This window comes from Lentinus tigrinus (genome assembly GCF_003813185.1).
Source record: "Lentinus tigrinus ALCF2SS1-7 unplaced genomic scaffold L226scaffold_35, whole genome shotgun sequence".
Classification (NCBI taxonomy): domain Eukaryota; kingdom Fungi; phylum Basidiomycota; class Agaricomycetes; order Polyporales; family Polyporaceae; genus Lentinus; species Lentinus tigrinus.
In genome coordinates, this window is record NW_027137944.1 from 240,118 (window position 1) to 264,784 (window position 24,667).

Here is a 24,667-nt window from a genome sequence, read left to right on the forward strand (position 1 = left end):
ACCACTATCGCCCCCAGCTCGCTGTACCACTCCGCTTCACCTGACCTTGCTGTATTCAATGGACAATCCGGCACTCTGGGAAGGCAACCAGTACCTCTTGGAGATGGAGGTTGATCCAACGTCCGACCCCAAGAAGCCTAGCTACCGGTACACGGAGAGGGCAGAGAAGGCGCAGAGGGCGGTGCGTGATGTTTTCGGACTATGAATTCAACATCTGACTTCAGGAATAGAAGTGGCAGCGACTTATGATTAACCGTAAACCCCGTAAGAACCTTCCACAACGTCTCCTTGCCAGCAGCGGCAACCGTGTTCCATATCTCCTCTACGGGTGGCCAATCAAGAAGGATCACATGGTCCACTATACCAGACGCCACAAACTCGTATATCCTACGACCGAGAACAATCGAGCCGCGTTCGGAGGCATCGAGGAATTCTACTTCGATTCGCTCACTGACGACGACATGAAAGACGAATCGAGAATGGTTTCGTATCGCCGGATTGCCGCCAGCCTCGTTATCACGCGGCTCATCAAGGCGACAGGCTTTCACATCGAGCTAGGACGTCCTTTCTCGTTCGAATACGACGAGATGCTCGTCCTCTGGTCGAACCACAGCTTCGAGGAGCATGTCGCCATGCCCGCATTTCTTGGGACGTTCGAGAAGGGGAAGGCAATCATTGATGCTGTAATGAACGAAGGGAACACGGGCAAGAAGGTGGAGCTGCGCTGGTGGTGGTCTTGGGACGGCAATGATATGGTACGTCGTTGTTGTCATCGCCTTGTATGACCTACTCACTTGTCGTGGTTTAACAGAGCGTGTTTCAAAGTGTCTATTGAGTCGCCCTTGTTTGCGCCGCTCCGCTTCCCTCATGCCCATTACAACGTCAATGTATCTATACAAGGATCTCTATCATAGCCTCTTCCACTCTAATGCCAGCCGCGCAGAACAGAACTCCTCGTAAGACCCCTCCGTGAGTCACAGTCCATCTAGTGCACTCAGGCTTCCACTCTCTCCATATACAGTGCGACATCTACTCCACCCTTATCACTGCGCTCATGCGCTCCATCGAACGCGTACCACGCCTTGGTTCGACTGGTTGAAGCTCGAGCATGCGTCAACATGCTCTTCGACGCCGTTCAGATGGAATGCATAAGAAGGCTCTGAAGTGCCGAGTGCGCGGCAGGTGTCGCTGCCATATGACCGACTCCGAGCAACTTGAGCCGGCAGAGTTCACGGCATTGCACGGGACGTGCAACATCTTGCTGGGCGTATATACTGCAGCAACGAGTAAGACATCCAGCCTATGGATTGATGTTCGCATTCGCACGTCTTGTATCGTATACATGCCTCTGTGCTTTCCACTATACAAGCTCTACATGACCCGTTTCTGAGCACATCATGCTCACGAAGTCCTTCGAACGAGAGGCAGAGTGGACAAGTCCTTCTCGCGCCCCGAGTGGTTGCTGTCACCGCTTCCGAGCCTCCGCGCACCCTACATTGATCATGCAAGCCATGCGCCCACGGAGTTACCGGCAGTCAAGGCTACAGCCAAGTGATGTCTGATCCAGTCAATTACTCGTCAGGCTGCAGTTCTGCAGCGAAGGGCAGTTGGTTCTTTCTGTCTCTCTCATCGTGCCACATCTTGTACTCCTCGAAAGCCCACTTGACTTCACGCTTGATGTTGTCCTCGCTGGGTCGCCACAGTGAGCGGCGAAATCGGCTGGAAACTGGATGACAACGAAATTATCCAACAGTATATGTCACAGCTCACAAATTATGATAGATGAGAGGCTGACCTCAAGATTAAGGGCGACCGGGAGGGAAGAGACAAGTAGACAGGACTTCGAGGCTCCGGTCTTGCCGGGATGGGATAGCGGCAAAAGGTCGTTGAATGTAGCTTCAAACATACATTCGAGGCTTCCAGTCAGGTTCTAAGGAGAAGAATTTGCTAAAAGGTATTCCAAGGAAGTTGTCGCTGAGGATCGAGTTCAACCTGTTAAGCGCCAGAAGTGCAACATACCCGCTGGCCGTATTTAGTAACTCAGACGCCGCGTGGCACCTGCATTGCATCCACATGTCTTTCGTTCGAGTGCGCTCTGCATATCACTATCCAGAACACTGAAGGCGGAGCTGCCGCTATGCTCCATCTCACTATTCTCTCTGACACCCAGCTTCTTCTTCAGACACCGGGACCTGCAGACGCTCGTACCTCTGTACTGGAAGCACCACACGCCGACACCGAGAACTATCGCTTCTCTAAAGTGACCGAGGAGATTTCAGCTCGGGATGATCCCGAGCGAGAGTATGGCAGGTCGTACGGCGACAGGCTTCGAGTCTTCAGAGGAACAATGCTCAAGGAGTCTACGCACGAAGAACTTGGGGTGGTGTTCAAGATCGCGTATGACGAGGGATGCCTCCGTTTGCTCGCTCATGAGGCCGAGTTCTACACCACACACTTGGTTCCGGTGCAGGGACTTTCTGTCCCCCGCATGTATGGCTCCTTTGTTGGTGAGACCGATGAGGGAAGGACGAGGGTGACGGTTCTTGAAGACTGGGGCGAGCAGCTCCGGGTGCCGCTAATGATGCAGCCCGTGAAGTTCAGGTGAGTCCTTCTTGTAACGTCATGGTCTCTGAGGCTTACATGTCGGATAACCATAGGTTGCTAGTTGTCGAAGCACTCATCGATATCCACCAGGTAACTGGTGTGGTACATAACGACTTCACTGAGCGCCACATCGTCGTCAAAACCACTCCGGAGGGATATTGGCCGGTGATCGTTGACTTCACCATGGCTGACCTACATCCCGACATTCCATGCATGATTGATTTGCCGATAGAGCCATATTCTGATGCACCGGACAATCAGCTTGTCTGTGGAGAGCTGTGGGACGTTATAATGGTAGAAGCTCAGTTGTGGCGTCCATGTAAGTGCACGCATCTTACTCCGTTTAGTAGCCTGTTTCTGAAACGCCGCGATGTGTCCGTAGCCACTGTAAAGTACTTCAATGTCAAGCTGCCTATCGACGAAGCTGAGGATCCGGCGAACCTAGTGAAGTTCGCGCCTCCCCGGGTGGTTTGCTCGGAGGCGCAGAAGTTGGAGGAGGCGAAGGCAGTACGCAGAGAGCTCTTGGAATGGGTTCGGCAGAGGCAACAGTGGGATCGGAATCGAGTGCGTATTCATTATTAGTTCTCATGTCACAAGCTCTTGTACAATGTTTGTGAGAACGAGGGGTTGCGCCTATCGGCGGCGTGCGAGAGCCGGGAGCATGCGCACTGATAATCTGTTCCCCCGATATCATCATGATTCGAGCATGAATTGGACGAGAGCTTGAACATGAACAATACCTCAGCGAAACAAGTGAGTCGTCAATCAACGCCTGTGGAGACCCCTGGAGGAGCCGTCAGCGAGATGTTCGTATCGGCGTGGCATTGCTAGTACCCGTACATGCATGCTCAATTCTTCCGATAGCTGCCAGCTATCGACACGTTCAGCCGTCCGTTGTGGAGCGACGAGACATAAGACTCACTGATTGTCCCAATTCCCTGTTCTGACACATCGCCCTGTCACGCTACTACGGGTTTTGCATGAAGCGTATCCGGGGACAGCTCGGACGGGGTGCCCCCGACAAAGCTCGATAGGTAGTCGAACAGATACCGGACGATGCGCTCCGCCATGAGCGTCGCATCTGCGGCCGGGTTCAACCTCGCGCGGACGGCGGAGGGCAGGATGGCGCACTGGGCCATGATCTTCGAGATGGGTTGGATACAGAGTTCGAGGAAGGCAGTGACGTCCGATAGTCGGGTGCTGCGCGGAGGACGGCATGTTCATCGGTGAGCTGGGCGGAGTAGGTGCCGCGCGGTTTCTTGAAAGTATACTAACATACCACCAAGGCCTCCGGCAAGGGTCACAAAAGCGCTATATGTTAAGACCTTTATTTGAAGTAGAAGGATTGTTACGGAATCCTAGACGGAGGCATCACGATCAAGGGAGTTGTCGAGGCGGCGGCTGACTCCGGAGTTCAAGTTTAACTTACCAAGCGCCGTTCCTCCGTATTTGGCAACTCAGACGCCCTGGACGCGTCAGTGCATACGCGTCTTCACGATCCCTTTGAACACCATGGGACGAATCAGTGAATTCACACCACCTGCGATAAAATGACTATACCTAATCGACATAAATTGTTCCGTCTGGGGGTGCAGTATGCCTTGAAGTTGCTCTTACCATCGCGCCGACGTCTACAGTATGGATTGGCTTAGATAGCTTACCAGCGTGCCGAGCTTGCATGGGTGGAATAAACGCGCCGAGTGCAGACTGCCAGGGGCTCTAGATTGAGGCACGTCCGCTCGATAGCTAGTGGCGGCAGTGGCGGTAAAGGCAGGGGCATCATCCTGTGCTAATTCAGAAATAGACACGTGTCCTATTGGCTGAGGAGGGCTTGTACAAGAGGGACATGGCACAAGGATGGATGCACGGTTCGTGGCGAGGAACGCTACTGGACAGAATCCACGGTGCTCACTCGAGCTGAACCTTTCCTTTGTCTAGGGCCTCCCTCTCTCTGCACCAGTCGTAGTGCTTCTTGACTACCTCATACGCAACACTGTCTATCTTGAACTGCGGCGTATGCTCCGGGGGGTGGCCATTCGCCTTCAGCAACTCGACGCTCGTGGCATACTCAACCGGCACCTCGCGCGAAAAGAATGTGACATAGCCTTCAGCGACAATCAGGCGTCTGGACAAATGATAACAAAATCGTCGGTACTCACGTGGAAGCAAGATCTCTGCCTCGATGAACACTCTCCAGAGCTCTGAGCAGTCTATCTCGCTCGGACAAGGCATGGGAGAATAGGTCTTAAATTCGCCCGTGAACCGACATTTATGGCGCGCGTTGGCGTTTGAGAAATTGATGATCACCGGAATGTACGTGTTGCTCTCCGTGTGGTGAGTGGCGACAACATTGTCCTCAGTGAAGTCTTCGAGGTCCACTTCTGCACGGTGCACATCGATGAGCGCGTCTAGAACCGATCTTCTACAACACAACGCGCGTAGCATCAGCTTCGAGCGTTGCAAAGAACACGTCATAGTAACACGCACCGGAAGTACAGAGGCTGCCTCCGAAGTGAGACACGCAAAGGTCTGCCGCAATCCTCTAGAACCATAATGCCGGTCCTCCCTTTGTAGGTCTCGCCCACAAAGAAGCCGTAATACACTGGGACGGCCTTGCCGCAGAGAGCTTCGAGCTTCCCCTCGTACAACAAGGCCTCCTCCTTGAGGACTTGGAACCATCGTCTGCCGAACGCTACTTTGCAGACGAAGTTGCGAGTCTTCTTCATCCCCTCCGACTCCATGGTAATGCGGAATACCTGTCGCATCCCATCATTTTTGCTCGAGATGCATTCATGGACTTGAATGACGGTATACTTATCCTGCAATCCATAACTGTTCAAAGCAGTCAGCGTGTAGTAGGGTGGCTGGTTCGCCTGGCGATCCGGAGGAAGGAGCGGTGCCGCAGGGAACTCGAGTGTCAGGGTCATGGTAGCAACTTTTGTCACTGAGCGGTAGCGGATGGAAGAGTGGTGTGGCAGTACTCGCCTAAGTTATCGGCTAAGCCGTGAGAATAACTGGAGGGGCCGGCATGAACGCATAGAGCTTCTGCATGTTCAACGGAGGCTGCGGGATATAATGAGAGATGTATGCGATAGCGGTCAGACAGCGTGCTATATAGTTCATCGAGTCATATATTATGAGGACTACAACGGAATTGTACGGGCGCGGGACTCTACGTGCGAGACCCATCCCTCAACGGCTTCTGGCCATTCTTGGGTGTAAGGATGAGTGTCGAAGTAGTCCCTCTGGCTTATCCGGTTCCGGAGAGACTTGCACGCAAACGCAGCATCTCTCTGTGCATAGTCGCGATCTTCAGGATCAATTCCTCGCTTGGCCTTGGCTGTCTCAATGAGCTGCTGCGGTCCCTCCATAGCCCAAGCAACCGGCAGAAATTCGCTGCAGTAAATAACGTGACCTTCAAAGAAAAGGTTAGCTTAGGCCGAATGTCGAAGAGGATCGAAGGACGCACTGGGACGCCATGTTTCCGCAAGATTCATGCAAACCTCGTACAGCTCTGAGCAATTAAATACAAGTCTGTCGGGTATCGGAGCGTATGTGGCGATCTTGTCATCTTCGATGGGACACACATGGTCGTCTGAATTGCCGAAGTCAACGATCATGACCTTCGGGACACGACGCTCATTTTCGATTCGAGTTTGAACCACAATGTTCCGTTCCACGAGATCCTGGTGAACGACACCCGCTTTGTGTATACGATGGAGAGCGTCGACCACTTTCTCCCTACCAGCGCGTGTAAAAAGAGGTCAACAGCGGTAGTGTGGAGAACTTGCAAGAACATACCTGATGTCGAGTTCGTAGTACTGTAGCTTGGCCTTCAGCGAGACGCCGCCGTCCTGGAGGACCAAAACTCCGGTACGACCCTCGCTGGTAGTGCCCACAAAGCACCCAAATACAGTCGGAACGCAATCTCCTTGCAAGTGAGAAAGTTTCTCGCTGTATATCTTCGCCTCTCGCTTGAGTACATCGACACGACGCCCACCATAAGCGACCTTGCAGACAACGCGTTGTTCATCTGGGTGTATCTGGTCACTATAGACGCGCCGCAACGTCGCTCGGAAGACCTGGGTATTTCCGTCAGGCCGTTCCACAATTAGATCGTCGACAAGTGCTCTGATGGAGGTATCGAGGACGTCTTTGGGAGGGAGTAGGAAGGGATCGAGGTGATACCACGTCGTCTCCGTGTGTCCGGTTGTCACCTGCGGCGACTCGGAGAGAAAGGGAGCATAATGAGGCCACTGGAGTTGAATCATGGTGGAGTGTCCGAGAGAGAAGGAAGGATCACCTGACTATCTGCACTGGCTGGTCGATGGTGGTGGTATATGTATGTACGCAGGTAGATGATGACGCGGACGCCTGGCTTGTACCGTGGGAATAAGGTGGAAGCTCCCGATTGCTGAGTGCTTTCAACGATAGAACAAGCCTTTACGTTGCCGTCTGGTTACCGTACTAGTAACAATGAGCACGCTCGCCCAGTTTTGTTCACCGAGTACAGCAAGCCTGGACGCGGATGCCGGGAGCGTACCCGAATCAGTTCGGTATGTGTTGCCAACTAATGTTGAGCGAGTACAATCGGGGGCAAACAACAAGACAATTGATTCTGTGCAACAGAGTGCATGGCGCGGAGCCTAATCTAGGCGAACCGGTCCATTGTCCATGGCGAGACGTCTATCCTGCCAGATGTTGAACCTCCTGATGATATCATCGGCGTCGTATAGTGCCTGCGCCTCCGATATACCCTCGGGGCGCATCTTGACAAGGTCCATTGTGCTGCTGATCGTTTTCAGCGATATCTCGCGTCCATAAAAATCGACGTTATCTAGCGAGAGTTAGTAATCGCATGCCGAGGACAAGAAAGACCTTGTGGCTCACATTGATAGAAAGCTTCGGCCATCAGTGCCACATGCCATAGCTGGGAGCAGGGCAGGGGCTCCTTCGGCTGAGGAGAGTAGACACCAATGTCTCCTTTGAAAGGACATTCGTGAGACCCATCCGCATGTCCAAAGCCGACGAGCATCGGATAGAACGACCCTTCCGGAGTCTGGAATGCGACCACGTTGTCCATCCCGAAGTCTCTGAACGACACACCAGCACGGTGAACGGCCACCAAGTGGTCGATCACAAGCTGCCTGAGAGAAGGTACTCAGTGTAAAGTAGATTTTCAAAGGAGGCCTCGCACCTGAACTTAGGGGGCTGTTGAACTATATCCCTCTTGAGCGGCCGTCCGCAGTCCTGCATTACCATGACGGCCGTCTGTCCTTCATAAGTCTCGCCCTGCCAGAACCCATAGACGTGTGGAACACGGGAAGTGAACAGCGGCTTTAGCTTGTCGAGATAGATTTCCGCCTCCTTCAGAAGGTTACGGACGTAGGTCCTGCCCATCGCAACTTTGAGAATTACGGTGACGCTGCCATTCAGGGAGATGCTCGAGACATGCATGGTGGCTCGATACACCTGATTCCCGGACTTGTGGCCAGCCGCAATGCGTTCCTGAATGCGAGTGATTGTGAAGGTAGCTGGATTATTATCTGGGCTGACGGCTACGAAGTCATCATATGTCATCCGAGAAGAAGCATCCGACTCCGCCACCGGTGTGAGATCCTGGGGGAACTTGAGCGTATACGAGTGCACGGAAGCCATGAAAAAAACAGGAGGGAGCAAGAGAAGGATGATGCACTTTGAGATTTGTTGAGAGAGGCGTCGACACGGTCAGAGCGAACGGATTGAGCAGGCATCGGATTAAAGGTCTCGAGCGTGGGAATGCCGAAGTTGAACAGTCTTGATGGCCGCATATGGTAAGGCAGACGCGGTGGCAGACGCGTCCTCGAGCTGTACAGCCTTGTCATACACGCAAGGGGGGCATGCTACCTCATGGTACCTGGTACGATTCATACATAAAAAGCAAGCTTGAAACTCTAACATATTCTCAGCTTAACAAGTCGCATCGTCGCAAAGGATCATTACCGTCCGAAGCACGAATATGTCGGCTCAAACGGACAAGACTTGGTTCAGGGGCTTGTTGTAGTCCAGAGTCCCCAGCCCGTAACCTAGGTGAGCGAAAACAATCAGTTATCGTCCCCTCTCCCCCTATAGACGAAGAAGTAACCACGTACCAGGTCCCATCCAGAAAGCACAGGGAACCCTTGATCGATGATCCTGCACCCGGGGTTGCTCCCACGTGCAATCAACTTCGTCGCGCCCTGCGAATACAGCAGCGGACCCGAGCGACGGCTTCCCCGCATTCCGCCTTACATCGTTCGGCAGCGCAATGACGCTCGCCCACAGCGCCGTCTCGATACGTTGGATACGCGAAGATGTTCGAGAAGCCCCCCGGAGGAGAAGGATGCCGCGACCTCAGGCGTGACACCTTGTGTGCCGCCGACAGACGTTAGGCTGTAGCGTGTGTGTGGCGCGTCAGAGGCGGAGGCTTCGATGCATGACTGCGGGGACTAACAAGGGACAGCCGCGGGGGAACGTAGGCCCGAACGTGGTGGCGTCGCAGGTGCTATTGGACGGGAAGCTGTACACGCCATTGTCGCCGGAGCAGAAGAGTACCGTCGTGCCCCGACTTCCCAGCTGCGCAGACGTCGCAGAAAAACCTGCCCACTCGTCAGTCGCGAGCATGTTTCCACGAAGGATGCACTCACTCTGCGATGGAAACGTCGAACGTGAAACCATCTTGGTCGAAGCCATAGCTGGTACTGAGGACCAGCGGGGTCTCTTCCTGGGACAGTAGGAAATTCGCGAGGTCAATGAAGCCGAACGCGCTTGCATCGCCAACGGAGTAGAGCGTGGTCAGTACACCTGTAGCTACGCCGACAGCATACTGGATGTCCAGACTCTGAAGAGCGAGTCAGTCATTCTGCATATACATCTGGAAGACCGGACACGAACAGCTTCGCATCCGTGTTTCTGGGCAAACATCTCATACACCCCCTCCTTGCCCCGTCCCTTCCTGCACACGCCCAACCTGCCACCGTGCCCCGTCATCGTCCATGGAAGATCCGGGATCCCTCACGAAGAACGGACTCATAACACTTTTTGGCGGATAGAGGGATGGCGGGGCTCATGCAGTGGTGTTCGCGCGGGTGCATGTAGCGCGGGACGGACGCGCTGGTGCCGTTCAGCTGTGCGGGCACGAGGTAAGCTCGCTGCTGTGCATGAAAGAGAAGAGACAGACCAGGAAATGGCCTGCTCAGAGATCTGTAAGGATGCCGAGGGAGTAGGCAGGAGCTTCGGCCAGGGGTTGTATCAGGCATGTCATCGTTGGCGCCGGAGCCATGGGATGGAGGGCGGGTGCCCTTGAGCGTTGTAACAGCATCGGCCATCACAGGTCCATGTCGTGCGACTGCTGCCGCTGGCGACGGCCGCTACAGTAGAGGGACCACATCGGGTGCGTGCGGTACACATTTCCGAGGCGGCGCAAGTCCGTAAACACGACCTCAGACAATCCGCGATCGCCTCGGGACCAAGCGTCGAGCCTACCGAGGTGGAAGGTCAGTGGGTGTGCGATTGGGAGTTCTTGCGCGCACGACGCTTCTCTGTGGCATTGCGTGAGGTGGAGGTCGCGCGACTGAGCAAGATCGCGTCATTCGGTGTAGTTGGGTTTCGTTAGCTCTCAATCCCTCTTTCATGAACCTGATACTCACCTGGGGAAAAAGTCGTAGCAACGCGCGACTTCAACATGGCGAATGGATGCTTCGAGGGTGCGAACGTGCAAGAATATGCTTGGGAGCTTCATGGACGCGCGGTGGGCGATAACGACGTTCGGGTACATGCAAGCTAAGAGCCCCGCAGCAGGTAGGATGGTGGTCACTAGAAGCAAGGAGCTGGGCGCTGTTGTGGACGTCGTAACCAGGTGTTCACGCATGCGTGTGTAGAGCGAAGCAGACACACTGGTGATGTTCAGCTGCTCGAGGTCTGGGCTGAAAGTCCTAGCAGCGATGGCGCAGAATATCGGGCCCGGGGTGAGCTCGTTGCTGTACATGAAAGAAAAACAGACAAACCAGGAAGCGGCCTGCCATGCCGGGGGAGTAGGCGGGAGCTTCGGCCACGGGTTGTAGCAGTCATCGTTGCGGGTCGCTGCTGAAGTCATAGGATTGGGGGCGTGCGGCACGAAGGTCGTTAGAAGTGAGGCAGTCAAGGGGAGGGGACTACGGGCGCCGAGCCGGTCTGCTTTTGCACGGTCAATGAAAAACAAAACATCGGAGGAGGAATGGGGACGACACTTGCAGGATATGGGGTACGACGCTCATTGAATAATCAAGAACTTATCTTGATCCTTGTTCTCCACCACCGTCATGTATGTAGTCTTGCATTTCCGCTGCGCTAACGTATGGCCGTCAGTCTGTGCCGGCGTATCCTTCGCGTTCGAACGTCTTCATTGTCGCTGCGTGCAGCCGCAGCATCCTGGCTCGCCAACTGCCTGCAAGCACTGACAAGAGTGTGTCGAACCTGATGTCGACCGCATGGGCGTGGATCCAGAGGCCGGTGGATGTGAGTCTCGAGAGGTCGGGGGCGCTGACAAGATACGCGGTCATCACGTGAGCAAACCTTCGCATTTTGACGCGACGCGACGATCACGTGAGAGACGCGACGCGACGCGTCCTCGGGGTATTAAAGGAAGCTCCTTTGCACCCGCCGTCGGTTCATGGAATCCCGACCTACACTGTCCCTATGGAGAAGGTGCTCTTGCAGTCAGAGGGTCATCGAAGACCAGACCCCACATCAAGAGTCGGCAGAAATGCAGGAACGCAACGTGCAGAGTAAGTGAATGGTAAGTGTCATTCCCTGTTTTTGACTGTACGCTCGTGCTGTATCGGCACAAATATCCTGAAGCCCCGTCTCTGAGTCTAAGCACCCTGTCTACCCCGACGATAACCGTCGGAGCGCGTCGCACGCACGGCGCTGCCACTGCGACCTAGGCTGTCGCGTGCTGTCGCCGACTCGCTATGTGCCCTGTCCAACAACTGCGCGTAGAGTACACGTCGCACATCCTCTGAGAGTACGAGTTCTGCGTCGTCTTCATTCTCGAGTTGTACTTCGACGCTCAATTACGACACCAAGAGAGCTATGTAATATCGTACCTATGCTGGTGATGCGCTCCTGTGTCTCTCTCGCGCTCCTGAAAGTTCCCCTAGTCTTCCTCCTCTGCATGGTGCACACCTGGGAGAGGCCCGATCCCTCCAGCACACCTTCTGATTCTGATGGTGGACGCGTCTGCCGCTGGAGTAGTGATAATGCGTACTGACAGACCGACTCGGACCCGAAGCGACATGCTTAGATAGTTGTAAGGCGTTTTTAGAGGGCGGCGATGAAGTCTTGCAACGTATTCTGTCAATGTGAGAGCGACAAGCAGACAGAGAGAATCTCAGCGAGGGAGTAATTGACAACACAGACGGAGAGTAGACGTGTACATAACCCTGCGTTCGCCGTTCGCGGGCCATCGCGCGCGCCAGTTGTCTGACGCTCGCGCCGGAGCCGCTGGCAATGCGACAACTTGTCTCTTCTCTCCATAGCTGTGACTGGTAGAGGTTCGTTGTCTCCTTATAACCTTCCAACTCTCCTACTCACTGCTCAACCTCTTCCAGAGAGACCCGGAGGATCGTGGTCCCATTTCGCTCCCCCCTCATCTCTTCGCTGTCCATGTCTTCGTTACTCTGGCCTCAGTACTTTGCCTCTCCTGACACAGATGACTCGAACTCTGGGTCCTCAAGGCCTGCCTCTCCCTCCGAATCGTCAGGTTCACTCTCCGACTCTTGCTACTCTCTCAAGCCATACATTCCCGATCGATCCGTCGAGGATCCTGTCAAAGCCTTTCTGGCGAAGCTCATCTCAGAATCGTCAGACGGCAATAGCCAAGTATTCCGTGCCGACCTGCGCGTAGTGACAAAGGCCGGTCTGACTGACGACAGACGGCGGGTTGTCTGCAAGGTCGCGTATGGAGAGCGTCAGGTAGAGATTCTCCAGAAGGAGGCCGATGTGTACAACACGAAGCTGTTGGATCTCCAGGACAAGATCGTCCCGCTTATGTATGGATGCTACATCGACGTCACGGACGAGGGGCCAACTGGAGTCTTGATCTTGCAGTATTGCGGCGTGCCACTCACGTACGAGTTGACGAACTACGAGCTGACAGTGAAGTAAGTCATGCTTGTGCAGGTTGCGCTTACACCGCTTACACCACCGCTCTTAGGCACCAAGCTGTGAACGCTCTATTGGCCATCCACAAAGCCGGAGTCCAGCACAACGACTTCGCTGAGCGTAACATCGTTGTCTCGAGGAGTCCGGACGGCGCTCCCCACGTGAGGATAGTAGACTTCGGAATGGCGCTTGAACATACTTGTTCAGTGAAGCGCGACGCTATTACTGCGTACGAAGTAGCCCCTCCTTTTTGTGAGTTCATGTGCGACGAACTCCACACCGCCTGCAGAGATGACGCAGAAATTTGGCATCCTAGTATGTTTCTCTCTATTCCTTCTCTTGTTGACGTACCATTGAAACATCGTTCTTTCATAACAGGATTCGTGAGGCTCTTTGGCAGTCACGTTCTCGCGCAGCATGCCACTTCGGTGGAATCATTGTTGCAGCACGCTCCCCGTATCCCTGATTGGGCAGACGACAACCGCGCCAGAGCAAATGCTCAGAGGGTGATCAGAGACCTCACCGAGGACCTGCAGCAGCGAGAAGCTCTGGATGCGAGTCCTGTATCTATTGAGTGGTCGGATGCCGAGGACGACTTGGCTTGAACGGACTCCTCTGCTTTCCTGCATCTCTATCACATGTCATGCGGCGTCCTGTTTGAACTCTGAACCACTCTCGTCTACAGAATGCACCGCTCGGATAGCTTATCAGCGTGCTGAGCTTGCATGGGTGGCGTGAACGCGCGGAGTGCGGATTGGCGGCGCAGGCTCGTGAGCGGGAACAGGCTATCGCAGTGGCTCGGTCCGTGAGCAGGATGTGTTCCACTCTGCCTCTCTCTCTCGTTTGAACTTGGAGACGTGAGCGTGATGTACTCACCAACGGTCCATAAAGAGCTTGTACAGCAGTACGAGAGCGCGTGTACGCTACAAGACATAGGAATGCCAACGTCAATCTATAAGTTGAGCGTCTGGCTCGCTGCTATGTATATACGCCCAGGATGTTGGACTTCCCATGCAACACCGTGAACTCCCCGTCAGAGCGCGTTGGCATGCACGTCCTAGGCTGTCGCATGCTGCCTCCTGCTCGCCTAGCAGTATCTCTATGCGTGCGTATCGCGTGCGCGTGTTGTCTCACGGTCTTCCGGCGGGAGCCGCTAGCAATGCCAGCTCAGTGTCAGACTCACAAGTCACTACCAATACACCATGACCATGACGCTCGAGTTCCCTGCGGCACCGCTCCTTCCTCCAGATCGCCAGGTGAATCGGCCACCCTACTACACGCTGACCGCGATGAACGATGCAGGGTTTCAGGGAATCAAGTACATCGTCAAGGAAGTGCATGAATGCATCTCCAGTAGCCACAATGGGATGCGACAGGTGTTCCGCGTCACCATAGAGTTCGAGGCCTCGAAGCAGACTCGCAAATTCGTCTGCAAGGTCGCGTTCGGCAGACGATGGTTCCAGGTGCTCAAGGAGGAGGCTTTGTTGTACGAGGGGAAGCTCGAAGCTCTGTGCGGCAAGGCCGTCCCGGTGTATTACGGCTTTTTCATCGGCGAGACCTACAAAGGGAGGACTGGTGTCATGATGCTAGAGGATTGCGGCAGACCTTTGCGCACGTCATTTCGTAAACAACCGCTGTACTTTCGGTGGGTCTTACTGTTACGTGTTCTTTGTGTCGCTCAGTGAAGCTGATGCTACTTATACTCTTTGTGCCGCAGGGAATCGCTTCTGAAGGCGCTCATTGCCGTGCACCATGCAGGCGTGGACCCCGAAGACTTCACTGAGGACAACGTTGTCGCCACTCACCACGCGGAGAGCAACACGTACATGCCGATGATAATCGATTTCTCAAACGCCAACGGGAACCATAAGTGCCGGTACAAGGACGACTTTGAAATGTACTCTCCCATGCCCTTCCCGAGCGAGGTTGACTGCTCAGAGATCTGGAGGGCATTCATGAAGGCGGAGTTCTTTCTTCCCCGTGAGTATCTACGGCTGGCTTTATTACGATTTGGCGAGGTTGCTGATCGTTTTCGTGAAGGCTATGTCCGATTCTTCTCGCGCGACGTGCCGGTCGAGTACGCCAAGAGCGTCGAGTTGCTGAAGGCGAACGGCCATCCGCCGGAGGATGTCCCGCAGTCTGAGATAGATTACGTCGCGTATGAAGTAGTCAAGGCTCGCTACGACTGGCTCACGGAGAGGAAGGCCTTAGACATGGGAGAGGTTCAGCTCAAGTGAACACCGTCGAGTCCGAGTCTGTCTGCATGTAGTGTCTCCTCGCCGCAAACTATGCTTGACGTCCCTCTTGTACATGCCTCCTTCAAGAGCTGATAGAAAACGTGGTCAGGCATGTAGACAATAACCAGCCTTAGTGCCAATTCCGCTCTGCAATTGCCGCTAGGGCGAAAACGGACAAAGAGCTGGCCGTGATGACGATTTCGTCCTCGACCAGGACACAGATTTCAAGAGAGCCAAGCTCACAAGTCGCATACAAGCAGAAATCATCGACTGCATTCGGATCCACTCACTAATATACACTACTCATCGCGCTAGCGCTGTCGACAGTCCAGAGTTCAAACAGATATGCAGGACACCGTACGGTACATGATACAGACGCAGGAAAGAAGACGAGTCCCAGGCCGTTCAAGCCAAGTCGTCCTCCGAATCCGACCACTTAATGGGTGGTGGATTCGCATCCAGAGCTTCTCGCCGTCGCCGCTCCTTGGCAAGCTGATCAATCTCTTTCTGAGCGACTTGTCTGGCGCGGTTCTCATCCACCCATTTGGGGGTATAGGGATTGTGCTCCAACAACGACTCCACCGAAACGGCGTATTTCACGGGAATGAGATTGCCAAAGATCTTCGCGAATTCTGTTATGAGTCATGAGAAAGAAGATGTTTTGAATGGTACGTCAAGCAAGGGGGAAAACATATAGAGACGAGAAACGCACTGGGAAGCCAGATATCTGCGTGATTTCTGCAGGCGTAGTAGAGTTCGTCGCATAGGAAATCTTGAAGATGAGGGGCTATTTCGTACGCAGTAATAGCGTCACGCTTCACTGAACAAGTGTGTTCACTGGCCCTTCCGAAGTCTACTATCCTCACGTGAAGGGCTCCCTCCGAACTCCTCGAGACAACGATGTGACGCTCCGCGAAGTCGTTGTGCTTGACTCCGGCTTTATGGATGGCCAATAGAACATTCACAGCTTGGTGTCTAAGAGCGGTGGTGTAAGTTGTGGAAGCGCAACCTGCACAAGCACGAGTTACCTAATCGTCAGCGCGTAGTTCTTTAACTCGTACGTGAGTGGCACGCCGCAATACTGCAAGATCAAGACTCCAGTTGGCCCCTTGTCCGTGACATCTACGTAGCATCCATGCATAACCGGGATGACCTTGCCCTGGAGACCCAGCAGCTTCGTGTTGTAGAGATCGGCCTCCTTCTGGAGCACCTCTACCTGACGCTCTCCATACGCGACCTTGCAGACAACCCGCCGTCTGTCGTCAGTCAGACCGGCCTTGGTCATTACGCGCAGCTCGGCACGGAATACTTGGGTATTGCCGTCTGACGATTCTGAGATGAGCTTCTGTAGAAACGCTCTGACAGGGTCCTTGACAGATCGGTCGGGAATGTATGGCTTGAGAGAGTAGCAAGAGTCGGATGGTGAACCTGACGATTCGGAGGGAGAGGCAGGCATTGAGGATCCAGAGTCGGAATCATCTGTGTTAGAAGAGGCAAAGTGCTGAGGCCAGAGTAACGAAGACATGGGCGGCAAAGAGATGCAGTGAAGTACGATGTGGGCCGTGGTGAGCGACAGAGAGAGAGAGTTGAACGTTGAACGTTGCGTCGCTGTCGCCATTATTACATAAAAATCAGACGCCATCAACTAGCGTTGCGGCGTGTGTACTCATTGTACTCCGATGCTCCCCCACCCACTGCCATATGTGAACATAGGAGAGTACTGTCCAGTCTGCGCCAGCGTGCGTAGCTTTTGGCAGAGCCGGGGAAGCAATGAGTTCGCCATTATCCGCAGTTGACATGAATTGCGGCGGACGAACGGTTGAAGAGTCGTGAACTTTAAGCTTGAAGGCTCACCTGACAGTCTTCGAACATCGTGAGATGCTATAGGCAGCCCAATACGTTCTCGGGATACCTGGAAGATCATGGGGACGCGCTTGGGCAATTATGTTGTTGTTTCTTCATGCGTGATGCGTTATATGAGCTAGTACTCGTACACAAAGGTTACTTCACCGAGACGTCCGATATCTGGCACAAACCATCCACGCGCTCAGAGATATGTCATGGGGCGATAAGATTTCGTACTCACCGATTGTCCTCATTCCCGATTCTCACATCTCACCCTGACACGCAGCTACTACTGATTCTCCAAAAACCCTATCCCAGAATTCCGAACCTTGCCCATGAAATTCTCGTACCACTTCGCGATCAAGCCCATCGGGATCATAATGTCCGGCGACAACGCGGACGGGTTGCCCCCGACGAAGCTCGAGAGGTAGTTGAACAGATGCCGGACGATGCGCTCCGCCATGAGCGTCGCATCTGCGGCGGGGTTCGATCTCGCGCCAACAGCGGAGGGCAGGGCGGCGCACTCGGCCATGATCTGCGGAAGAGGCTCGATGGAGAGCCCGAGGAAGGCAGTGACGTCCGAGATGCCGTCGGGTGCTGCCCCCGTGAAGATGGCGTGTGCGTTGGTGGACTGGGCGGAGTAGGTGCCGCGCAGGCGGAATATTGCGGAGGGCTTCTCGTTCGAGATCCTTTGTCGCCATGAGCGTTGAGTACAAATGTAAGGAATTGCATGGGAGCTGACTCACATTCCAAGTAACTGGAAACCCTTCCCTGGCCAGAAGAAATGTACTGTTGCCCCGAAGCCGTCAGGAAATGGTACTGTCCGCCCGCCGTGTCAGAGATGATGTGCTGCTAAACGACAAATCGCGAGCACGCACCTGTCCCAAGCAAACATACGCATACGTGGTTGATCGAGCTCGCGGCTGGTAGCTCGAATAGCGCGTGGGTCTCGTCGATCTGCTGAAGATTGGTCTGGAGGGGGCGACCCGCGACAACCAAGCCGAACATTTTCTTTCGTCGTGCTAGTAACCGGGAGAGCTTTCGGATGAAGTCTGAGGTTGAGACTAAGGACGCGTTACGGTCGGCGGCGTTGTTTTGAGGAGGATGGAGGAGGAGAGGAGGAGAGGAGGCGCGGCGTTCTCGGAAGTTCGCGCGACATCGCGGTGGAGCGCGACGCACCGCGAAGAGCGCGCGCCCAGTCCCGCGCAGGCGTCTAACCTTGACAGACACGATCACGTGGCCTGGGACCGCGAGGCCCCCAGGTCGGTCCGTCGGCCTTCTGCCAGGTACTTCACTGCGTCTGTTTCCTGTCCATGTCTTCGTTACTCTGGCCTCAGCACTTTGCCTTTCCTGACACAGATGATTCGGACTCTGGATCCTCAAGGCCTGCCTCTCCCTCCGAATCGTCAGGTTCACTCTCCGACTCTTGCTACTCTCTCAAGCCATACATTCCCGATCGATCCGTCGAGGATCCTGTCAGAGCGTTTCTGGCGAAGCTCATCTCAGAATCGTCAGACGGCAATAGCCAAGTGTTCCGTGCCGAGCTGCGCGTAGTGACAAAGGCCGGTCTGACTGACAACAGACGGCGGGTGGTCTGCAAGGTCGCGTATGGAGAGCGTCAGGTAGAGGTGCTCCAGGAGGCCGATCTGTACAACACGAAGCTGCTGGATCTTCAGGGAAAGGTCGTCCCGGTTATGTATGGATGCTACATCGACGTCACGGACGAGGGGCCAACTGGAGTCTTGATCCTGCAGTATTGCGGCGTGCCACTCACGTACGAGTTGACGAACTACGAGCTGACAGTGAAGTAAGTCATGCTTGTGTAGGTTGCACTTCCACCGCTTACACCACCGCTCTTAGACACCAAGCCGTGAACGCTCTATTGGCCATCCACAAAGCCGGAGTCGAGCACAACGATTTCGCCGAGCGTCATATCGTTGTCTCGAAGAGTCCGGAGGGAGCCCCTCACGTGAGGATAGTAGACTTTGGAATGGCGCGTGAACATAGTTGTTCAGTGAAGCGCGACGCTATCACTGCGTACGAAATAGCCCCTCCTCTTCAAGAGTTCTTGTGCGACGAGCTCTACTCTGCGTGCGACGATCGTGCAGATATTTGGCTTCCCAGTACGTTTCTATCTGTTCCCTCTTGTTGACGTACCATTCAAACATCGTCCTCTTATAAATTCTAGGATACGCGAAGCTCTTTGGCAGCCTCATTCTCATAAAGCACGCTGTTTCGGTGGAATCATTGTTGGAGCACGCTCGCTATATCCCTGAATGGGCGGACAAGGCCCGCGCCAGACAAGTCGCTCAGAATGAGATCGATGACCTTGCAGAGGAGCGGCGACAACGAGAGATTCTGGACGCGAATCCAATCCTCATTGAATGGTCGGATGCTGATGACGACTTGGCTTGAATGGACTCGTCTTCTTTCCTGCATCCATGTCATACGCCATGCGGTGTCCCATTTGTTTGAACCATTGATACCGCGACGATCCTCTCCGTTTACCTTCGTACGTTCGCGCATATCCATTAGCATGCGGCGAGGAAGCGCCGGGAGTGCGGCCCGAACGCGCGCCGATCGTGCATCGGAGATCTCGCGAGGGGATTTTACGTGCTCGGTGCGGGGTGACTCGCGTTCGTCGTGGCGGACGACGTGGACGACCTGCGCTCAAGTACTTGCTTCGACTCTCCTCGAGGACCCTCTTCTGCAGCCTCTTGACCAGCGCGGCAAAAGCGATATCCAAACGATAATCGGGACCACAATTTGGGGTCACAGCTGTCCAGTTTTCCAAGTCTAGCCTCATGATCAGGCTTGCCTCTCGCCGTGTACATAACTCTCTCCTGACCAAGGCTAAGACACAGACCCTGTCTTTCTCCCATACCGCTCCTGCCATGCGTCCCCTTACCCCAGACCAGCTCAACCCCGCCATCCTGAACGTGCAGTACGCCGTGCGCGGCGAGCTCGCCATCAAGGCTGAGGAACTGCGCGAGAAGCTCCAGGACGAAAACCACGATCTCCCGTTCAAGAAGGTCATCTCCTCGAACATCGGAAACCCACAACAGAAGGGGCTTGACCAGCCCGCCCTCACCTTCACGCGTCAGGTACGCCTCCTTGCTTGTCTCGTACTCGGAGCAGGGAGATGGAGGGCGCCGCTTGCAGGTCGCTGCGCTCATGGAGTACCCGCCCCTCGCGGAGCTTGTCAAGGGCAAGTGGCCGCAGGACGTGCTAGACCGGGCGAAGGAGCTGCAGGAACACATCGGGTCCATAGGCGCGTACTCGCACAGTAAAGGCGTGCCTTTCATTCGCAAGAGCGTCGCCAAGTTCATTGAAGGTGCGGAGCCCCACATGCCCCCACATTCCGGTGCGCCTCGAGCTTACGCGACACCCCTGGCCCAGAACGCGACGGTTTCCCCAGCGACCCCGAAGACATCTTCTTGACGGCAGGCGCGTCCGCAGGCGTGTCACTCATTCTCAACGTGCTCATCACGCCCAACGTCACGGGTGTGCTCATCCCCATCCCCCAGTACCCGCTGTACACCGCGACGCTCGCGCAGTTCTCGGGTACCCCGCTCCCATACCACCTGTCCGAGCCCGAGGGCTGGTCGACCTCGCTCGAGGAGATCAAGTCCGCGATCGCGAAGGCGAAGAAGGACGGCATCACGCCCCGCGCGCTCGTCGTGATCAACCCGGGCAACCCGACAGGAGCCATCCTCGACAAGAAGACGATGGCGGACGTCGTGCGGCTCTGCGAGGAGCACTCGCTCGTCCTGCTCGCAGACGAGGTGTACCAGGCGAACCTGCACCGGCCCGACACGCACCCCTTCCACTCGTTCAAGCAGGTCGTGCGCGAGCTCAACTCGCCCATCCCGCTCTTCTCCTTCCACTCGATCTCCAAGGGCGTCAAGGGCGAGTGCGGCCGGCGCGGCGGCTACTTTGAGTGCACGAACATCTCGGACGACGTCCGCGCGCTCCTGTACAAGATGTCCAGCGTGAACCTGTGCCCGCCCGTGTCGGGCCAGATCGGCGTGGACTGCCTCGTCCGCCCGCCGCGCCCCGGCGAGCCTTCGTACGAGCTCTGGAAGAAGGAGACGCAGACGATCCACTCTGCGCTGCGCCACCGCACGCAGCTGATGGCGCAGCGCCTGAACTCGCTCCCAGGCGTGTCGTGCGTCGACTCCCCGGGCGCGCTCTACCTGTACCCGAAGCTCGAGCTCCCGGACAAGGCCGTCGAGGAGGCGAAGCGGCTGGGCAAGAGCCCGGACACGCTGTACGCGCTCGAGCTGCTGGACGCGACGGGTATCTGTGTTGTGCCCGGCTCCGGGTTCGGCCAGAAGGACGGCGAGCACCATTATCGCCTGACGTGTCTGTGCCCGGGTGTGGAGGAGTACGTGAGCGCGCTGGAGAGCTTCCACAAGAAGTTCGTGGCGAAGTACGGCGGGTTGTAGGGCGCATCTGTTCTTGTTCTGTCTTTGCGTCTCTTCTGGGCTTGAGGTTGTTCGGATGTCTTGCTCTCTTCACGTTACGTGCGCATTGTATAGTTCACTGCATTTGTAGTACAACAGAACAGAAAAGACGAATATACTTGTCGTCGTTGCTGGTTGACAGACTCATGATGTGTTCGACTCGACCACCTAGATAGTAGAGACCTGGCCAGCGGGTACGGCACGGATCAAGACGGTACGTGAATACGTTCAGACCTACCAGCTGCACTGCTGACTCGATCACCTAGGTGATGGCCTTGTATAACGGAGTCCATGAGCCTCACCCAAGAGTGGCGAGGTGCAGAGCATCCTGATCTCGTCGACCACGTCCCAGCTGCGATCGTGGCACGTGATCGGCACGTCAAATGTTAGATCGTGGGTTGACAATGACATGAGGTGCCTGGATGCGTCTCGGGCTTCGTGAGGAACTCTGGAGGGGCTCGAGAGATAGCAGGAGGCGTAGGCAGGGCAGACAATCCCTGCCGTACGTACTTGGCCGTGCGTACTACGTGGCGGCAAGCTCGGAACACCCTGGCAACGAAGAATTCGCTACGATATACGTATCGCGCCCGCAGTGTCCGCTCAGGCAGTGATGCCAGCAGTTCGCTGAAGCGTCGGAGGGCCTGTTCCATGCTGAGGCGCTCTTCGGGCTTCTCTCGTGTCATGTCCGCGACGAGAGGTCTCATGAAGTTGAGGCTGGACGAGTGCTGCAGCAGATGTGATGTGAGTGACATTGCGCAATGCGGGTAAAGAGCAAGAACGAGAACGGTGGACACCACGCACCTGCATGAAGTCCTCGCGAATCATGTTCCCAAGACTATACACGTCTATAAGAAATGGATTCGATACTCCGGTCGGGTCCCGGTACTCCGGAACGCTCTTGTCGCCTCCGATCCACGTCCGCGTGAGGAGCGCATCCCCAGGCGAGAACTTGCGCGATATTCCAAAGTCAATGATATAGTACCTCGTGGGACGCTCTGTGCGAGTGTACTTCTTGACTTTCCGCTGAAAGTCGTAGCTTCTCTTGGGATACCCGGGATGCGGGATGTCGGAGAACAGTGGCGCAGGATCCATCAAGACATTCAGAAGGTGGAGGTCGCTATTCGTCGCAGGATTAGTAGATGAGAGAGTGACACGTCAAAAGTTTCAAGTCGCGCACCAGTGCGCGATGAGGTGGCTGTGGATAAAGTGCAAGCCCTATGAACGGACCTGTTACTGAGCAACGCTCTATAAAGGGAAGAGGATGGCATACCTCGAACACCTGTCGGAAGCATTCTAATGCCTCGCCGACGGTTGCGAACTTGCACTCCTGTATTCGCATCAGGTGCGGCATCACGAGAAATATGACATCTTCATCCCGGGGGAAGTGAAGGACTTCGTATACCGGCACCGAGTGGTTGTGCGGATCGGATGCGAGTGGTTCCTGGGAGAAGAAGCAGACCAGATCCTCTTCGGTCGGAAAAAAGGACTTGTTGACCTGCTTCAAGGAAACGATGCGACCATCTGCAACGCGCGTCGCGTCCATAGTAGTACTGCGCTGAGGAAGCCTCGCCAAATGAGCGACGGGGTAGAATGAAATGACAGAGAAAGACAATCATACGAAGGTGGTTTTACCGTCTTCACAATGCCACATATCACTATTCTTGGACTTGAGCCACGATGGCTCCCAGTCCTCGTTGTAGCGCGGTCGCAGCTTGTAGCCGCAGCTTGCGAGAAACGTCTGATGCTCCCGCCAGAAGAACTCGGACTCCTTGAGGCCGCCAGGAGTGTTCGTGAAGTGAAGAGGATGCGCTTGGTATGGATCGTCGCATGAGGGTGCTCGACCAACAGACATAGCGATGAAGGGAGGAAGGAAGGGAGGTTGAGTGGACAACCGCGAAGGGAGGGAGGAAGACGGCTCTGTCCTTGTGCCAGCCTTGTACTACCACGGTCTGAACAGTTGTATGGCAACCGACTTGATGGGAGCTCGACAACGAGTCAACGACCGAGCCTTCTGAGGTCCTTCGGGATGGCAATCTGGAAATCTTAGTTCAGCTACTGGCCGCCATAGACCATGGTAAATCACGATTGACGAACATACTTGCCATGTTGCCACCGAGTCTGACTCTCCTGTGCCATCGCACTTATCGTTGGAGGGTCTCGTGTACTTTTACTTATCAGTGACTCACTATATGCGCTTTTACTCTCGACTGAATCATGTCATGGCGGTATAAGGTGGAGGATGTCTTGGCAGCCAATGATAGGCAGCGAGAAGAGTTGGCATGCCGAGAGGACGGCAGAATAGGCGCCCGTGTGGGTCTGCACGGATGATCGCCAAGTCAGAACTCTACTCACCGCCAGCTCTCACTTAACCCCACACACCTCACTTAGGACTTAGTCTCTGAATCGGGCCTTACATGCATGCCCCATGTTATCTCTGAGAGGAGATGTCGAGGATTGAATGTTCGCTGGAAGCTCGATGGTAAGCCTCAGTCGACCATCTTCTTGGTATCAGCCCGGAAGGACTGACCATAATGTACTACGCAGTACGAGCTGGAAGATTTGAAAAACACTCCGTGGCTGTTGGATGACTCGAGGGACAGGTAAGTATATCACGGACATATCGCGACTCGGAGAAGGCCTGCACTACGGAACGATCCTAACCCCCCGTAATCCTAGCGGTGTCCCCCGAAACCTCACCAAGAATCATGATCCTCCGAACCTGCGAAGCAAGCTCTCGGAACGGTGCCCCTTGCACAGGATCCTGGGGTCTGATCCGACTAAAGCCTCCCGTATGGCACAAACCGCGCAAGACGCGACACAGTGCCGTGACGTCATCCGGGCCTCCGTAGGTGAGTCCCTCCTCCGCCCACCGGTAACACAGTACTAACGAGATCTCTGAGATAGGAATGCATTGTGTATACCATCCGATTTCCGTGTGCGCTGATGCGTACGATGGAGTACTGGGACACAAGCGAGCGCCTCACATGCAGCACAAACCGCGCAGCCTGGAGAATACCGTAACCGTCATCCAGGTCTCTCAGATTCCAGCGATATCTGCCTCTCTATGTGCTGCCTACTGATTATGGTCGACTCGATAGGCATGCACTGCATGATTCTGGATCCGACGCGGCATCACAGACGGGAGAGCACGCGGGTACGAGCGATCTTTCCGTTTCGACGCCGACATTGCAAGGATACAGTGGTAGACACTTGAGCGACCCCGACGATCCTTCAAGGGGTCCTATGGCGACGCAGGCCCCAGACAAGGTGTGCTTGACGTCGAGCGTACGGAGGCGTAACCCCGACCGCCTATGTGTGGTGTCCCCTGAAACCTCACCGTTATCGGATCTACGA

General features: G+C 55.1%; 14 protein-coding genes across 14 annotated transcripts; 6 read left to right on the top strand and 8 right to left on the bottom strand.

The window, feature by feature from the left end:
• Positions 1-58: 58 nt before the first annotated feature.
• Positions 59-870, top strand: L226DRAFT_538749 (uncharacterized protein; the record flags this gene model as incomplete). The annotated part of the gene is made up of 3 exons (XM_067681555.1): positions 59-181; positions 231-755; positions 812-870. 3 exons carry the CDS (start codon positions 59-61, stop codon positions 833-835), a joined length of 672 nt encoding a protein of 223 aa, XP_067531268.1. The 3' UTR covers positions 836-870.
• A 1,233-nt stretch (positions 871-2,103) lies between these two features.
• On the top strand, positions 2,104-3,310 carry L226DRAFT_224319 (uncharacterized protein). Its single transcript, XM_067673021.1, has 3 exons — positions 2,104-2,601; positions 2,658-2,923; positions 2,987-3,310. Exons 1-3 carry the CDS (start codon positions 2,138-2,140, stop codon positions 3,184-3,186), a joined length of 930 nt encoding a protein of 309 aa, XP_067531269.1. The 5' UTR covers positions 2,104-2,137; the 3' UTR covers positions 3,187-3,310.
• A 253-nt stretch (positions 3,311-3,563) lies between these two features.
• Positions 3,564-5,531, bottom strand: L226DRAFT_574589 (uncharacterized protein; the record flags this gene model as incomplete). Its single annotated transcript, XM_067685066.1, has 4 exons — positions 3,564-3,804; positions 4,517-4,709; positions 4,764-5,026; positions 5,092-5,531. The coding sequence occupies 4 exons, from the start codon at positions 5,529-5,531 to the stop codon at positions 3,564-3,566; spliced, it is 1,137 nt and encodes a 378-aa protein (XP_067531270.1).
• Positions 5,532-5,698: 167 nt separating this feature from the next.
• Positions 5,699-6,909, bottom strand: L226DRAFT_224329 (uncharacterized protein). The gene is made up of 3 exons (XM_067673022.1): positions 6,406-6,909; positions 6,074-6,345; positions 5,699-6,019 (listed from the first exon to the last, which is right to left on the bottom strand). The coding sequence occupies exons 1-3, from the start codon at positions 6,873-6,875 to the stop codon at positions 5,748-5,750; spliced, it is 1,014 nt and encodes a 337-aa protein (XP_067531271.1). The 5' UTR covers positions 6,876-6,909; the 3' UTR covers positions 5,699-5,747.
• A 287-nt stretch (positions 6,910-7,196) lies between these two features.
• On the bottom strand, positions 7,197-8,321 carry L226DRAFT_616031 (uncharacterized protein). Its single transcript, XM_067686851.1, has 3 exons — positions 7,802-8,321; positions 7,495-7,751; positions 7,197-7,441 (listed from the first exon to the last, which is right to left on the bottom strand). The coding sequence occupies exons 1-3, from the start codon at positions 8,260-8,262 to the stop codon at positions 7,251-7,253; spliced, it is 909 nt and encodes a 302-aa protein (XP_067531272.1). The 5' UTR covers positions 8,263-8,321; the 3' UTR covers positions 7,197-7,250.
• Positions 8,322-8,587: 266 nt separating this feature from the next.
• L226DRAFT_224356 (uncharacterized protein) lies at positions 8,588-9,483 on the bottom strand. The gene is made up of 4 exons (XM_067673023.1): positions 9,270-9,483; positions 9,077-9,221; positions 8,736-9,015; positions 8,588-8,669 (listed from the first exon to the last, which is right to left on the bottom strand). Exons 1-3 carry the CDS (start codon positions 9,394-9,396, stop codon positions 8,871-8,873), a joined length of 417 nt encoding a protein of 138 aa, XP_067531273.1. The 5' UTR covers positions 9,397-9,483; the 3' UTR covers positions 8,588-8,669; positions 8,736-8,870.
• Positions 9,484-10,034: 551 nt separating this feature from the next.
• On the bottom strand, positions 10,035-10,833 carry L226DRAFT_224360 (uncharacterized protein). The gene is made up of 4 exons (XM_067673024.1): positions 10,629-10,833; positions 10,519-10,556; positions 10,272-10,458; positions 10,035-10,195 (listed from the first exon to the last, which is right to left on the bottom strand). Exons 1-4 carry the CDS (start codon positions 10,715-10,717, stop codon positions 10,120-10,122), a joined length of 390 nt encoding a protein of 129 aa, XP_067531274.1. The 5' UTR covers positions 10,718-10,833; the 3' UTR covers positions 10,035-10,119.
• Positions 10,834-12,267: 1,434 nt separating this feature from the next.
• On the top strand, positions 12,268-13,378 carry L226DRAFT_616033 (uncharacterized protein; the record flags this gene model as incomplete). The annotated part of the gene is made up of 3 exons (XM_067686852.1): positions 12,268-12,764; positions 12,818-13,080; positions 13,144-13,378. 3 exons carry the CDS (start codon positions 12,268-12,270, stop codon positions 13,368-13,370), a joined length of 987 nt encoding a protein of 328 aa, XP_067531275.1. The 3' UTR covers positions 13,371-13,378.
• A 754-nt stretch (positions 13,379-14,132) lies between these two features.
• L226DRAFT_469850 (uncharacterized protein) lies at positions 14,133-15,002 on the top strand (the record flags this gene model as incomplete). The annotated part of the gene is made up of 3 exons (XM_067676255.1): positions 14,133-14,410; positions 14,483-14,745; positions 14,806-15,002. The coding sequence occupies 3 exons, from the start codon at positions 14,133-14,135 to the stop codon at positions 15,000-15,002; spliced, it is 738 nt and encodes a 245-aa protein (XP_067531276.1).
• Positions 15,003-15,282: 280 nt separating this feature from the next.
• Positions 15,283-16,458, bottom strand: L226DRAFT_616035 (uncharacterized protein; the record flags this gene model as incomplete). The annotated part of the gene is made up of 4 exons (XM_067686853.1): positions 15,283-15,634; positions 15,715-15,822; positions 15,889-15,977; positions 16,031-16,458. 4 exons carry the CDS (start codon positions 16,456-16,458, stop codon positions 15,408-15,410), a joined length of 852 nt encoding a protein of 283 aa, XP_067531277.1. The 3' UTR covers positions 15,283-15,407.
• A 468-nt stretch (positions 16,459-16,926) lies between these two features.
• L226DRAFT_492726 (DUF775-domain-containing protein) lies at positions 16,927-18,011 on the bottom strand. The gene is made up of 4 exons (XM_067677400.1): positions 17,726-18,011; positions 17,594-17,666; positions 17,089-17,536; positions 16,927-17,027 (listed from the first exon to the last, which is right to left on the bottom strand). Exons 1-3 carry the CDS (start codon positions 17,853-17,855, stop codon positions 17,137-17,139), a joined length of 603 nt encoding a protein of 200 aa, XP_067531278.1. The 5' UTR covers positions 17,856-18,011; the 3' UTR covers positions 16,927-17,027; positions 17,089-17,136.
• Positions 18,012-18,160: 149 nt separating this feature from the next.
• On the top strand, positions 18,161-19,262 carry L226DRAFT_574597 (uncharacterized protein; the record flags this gene model as incomplete). Its single annotated transcript, XM_067685067.1, has 3 exons — positions 18,161-18,654; positions 18,708-18,970; positions 19,036-19,262. 3 exons carry the CDS (start codon positions 18,161-18,163, stop codon positions 19,260-19,262), a joined length of 984 nt encoding a protein of 327 aa, XP_067531279.1.
• Positions 19,263-19,741: 479 nt separating this feature from the next.
• Positions 19,742-21,295, top strand: L226DRAFT_469776 (transaminase; the record flags this gene model as incomplete). Its single annotated transcript, XM_067676246.1, has 3 exons — positions 19,742-19,951; positions 20,010-20,181; positions 20,247-21,295. The coding sequence occupies 3 exons, from the start codon at positions 19,742-19,744 to the stop codon at positions 21,293-21,295; spliced, it is 1,431 nt and encodes a 476-aa protein (XP_067531280.1).
• A 404-nt stretch (positions 21,296-21,699) lies between these two features.
• On the bottom strand, positions 21,700-23,347 carry L226DRAFT_514269 (uncharacterized protein; the record flags this gene model as incomplete). The annotated part of the gene is made up of 5 exons (XM_067678404.1): positions 22,932-23,347; positions 22,584-22,868; positions 22,491-22,528; positions 22,115-22,430; positions 21,700-22,038 (listed from the first exon to the last, which is right to left on the bottom strand). The coding sequence occupies exons 1-5, from the start codon at positions 23,163-23,165 to the stop codon at positions 21,700-21,702; spliced, it is 1,212 nt and encodes a 403-aa protein (XP_067531281.1). The 5' UTR covers positions 23,166-23,347.
• Positions 23,348-24,667: the final 1,320 nt, after the last annotated feature.

What these genes read in the sequence shown, in the direction of transcription:
- L226DRAFT_224356 (XM_067673023.1), bottom strand. Translation starts at nt 9,396, where the DNA reads ATGCAAGCGCGTTCGGCTTCATTGACCTCGCGAATTTCCTACTGTCCC. An exon ending in TTCGACGTTTCCATCGCAGA is followed by an intron (nt 9,222 to 9,269) that starts GTGAGTGCATCC and finishes ACGAGTGGGCAG; the next exon opens with GTTTTTCTGCGACGTCTGCG. An exon ending in TTCCCCCGCGGCTGTCCCTT is followed by an intron (nt 9,016 to 9,076) that starts GTTAGTCCCCGC and finishes CACACGCTACAG; the next exon opens with CCTAACGTCTGTCGGCGGCA.
- L226DRAFT_224319 (XM_067673021.1), top strand. Translation starts at nt 2,138, where the DNA reads ATGCTCCATCTCACTATTCTCTCTGACACCCAGCTTCTTCTTCAGACA. An exon ending in ATGCAGCCCGTGAAGTTCAG is followed by an intron (nt 2,602 to 2,657) that starts GTGAGTCCTTCT and finishes GGATAACCATAG; the next exon opens with GTTGCTAGTTGTCGAAGCAC. An exon ending in AGCTCAGTTGTGGCGTCCAT is followed by an intron (nt 2,924 to 2,986) that starts GTAAGTGCACGC and finishes ATGTGTCCGTAG; the next exon opens with CCACTGTAAAGTACTTCAAT.
- L226DRAFT_616031 (XM_067686851.1), bottom strand. Translation starts at nt 8,262, where the DNA reads ATGGCTTCCGTGCACTCGTATACGCTCAAGTTCCCCCAGGATCTCACA. An exon ending in CAACAGCCCCCTAAGTTCAG is followed by an intron (nt 7,752 to 7,801) that starts GTGCGAGGCCTC and finishes ACCTTCTCTCAG; the next exon opens with GCAGCTTGTGATCGACCACT. An exon ending in GGCCGAAGCTTTCTATCAAT is followed by an intron (nt 7,442 to 7,494) that starts GTGAGCCACAAG and finishes AACTCTCGCTAG; the next exon opens with ATAACGTCGATTTTTATGGA.
- L226DRAFT_492726 (XM_067677400.1), bottom strand. Translation starts at nt 17,855, where the DNA reads ATGTTCGGCTTGGTTGTCGCGGGTCGCCCCCTCCAGACCAATCTTCAG. An exon ending in CGTATGTTTGCTTGGGACAG is followed by an intron (nt 17,667 to 17,725) that starts GTGCGTGCTCGC and finishes GCGGGCGGACAG; the next exon opens with TACCATTTCCTGACGGCTTC. An exon ending in GGTTTCCAGTTACTTGGAAT is followed by an intron (nt 17,537 to 17,593) that starts GTGAGTCAGCTC and finishes ATGGCGACAAAG; the next exon opens with GATCTCGAACGAGAAGCCCT.
- L226DRAFT_224360 (XM_067673024.1), bottom strand. Translation starts at nt 10,717, where the DNA reads ATGACTTCAGCAGCGACCCGCAACGATGACTGCTACAACCCGTGGCCG. An exon ending in GCATGGCAGGCCGCTTCCTG is followed by an intron (nt 10,557 to 10,628) that starts GTTTGTCTGTTT and finishes CATCGCTGCTAG; the next exon opens with GACTTTCAGCCCAGACCTCG. An exon ending in TGCTACGACTTTTTCCCCAG is followed by an intron (nt 10,196 to 10,271) that starts GTGAGTATCAGG and finishes GATCTTGCTCAG; the next exon opens with TCGCGCGACCTCCACCTCAC.
- L226DRAFT_224329 (XM_067673022.1), bottom strand. Translation starts at nt 6,875, where the DNA reads ATGATTCAACTCCAGTGGCCTCATTATGCTCCCTTTCTCTCCGAGTCG. An exon ending in TACTACGAACTCGACATCAG is followed by an intron (nt 6,346 to 6,405) that starts GTATGTTCTTGC and finishes ACGCGCTGGTAG; the next exon opens with GGAGAAAGTGGTCGACGCTC. An exon ending in TGCGGAAACATGGCGTCCCA is followed by an intron (nt 6,020 to 6,073) that starts GTGCGTCCTTCG and finishes TTTTCTTTGAAG; the next exon opens with GTCACGTTATTTACTGCAGC.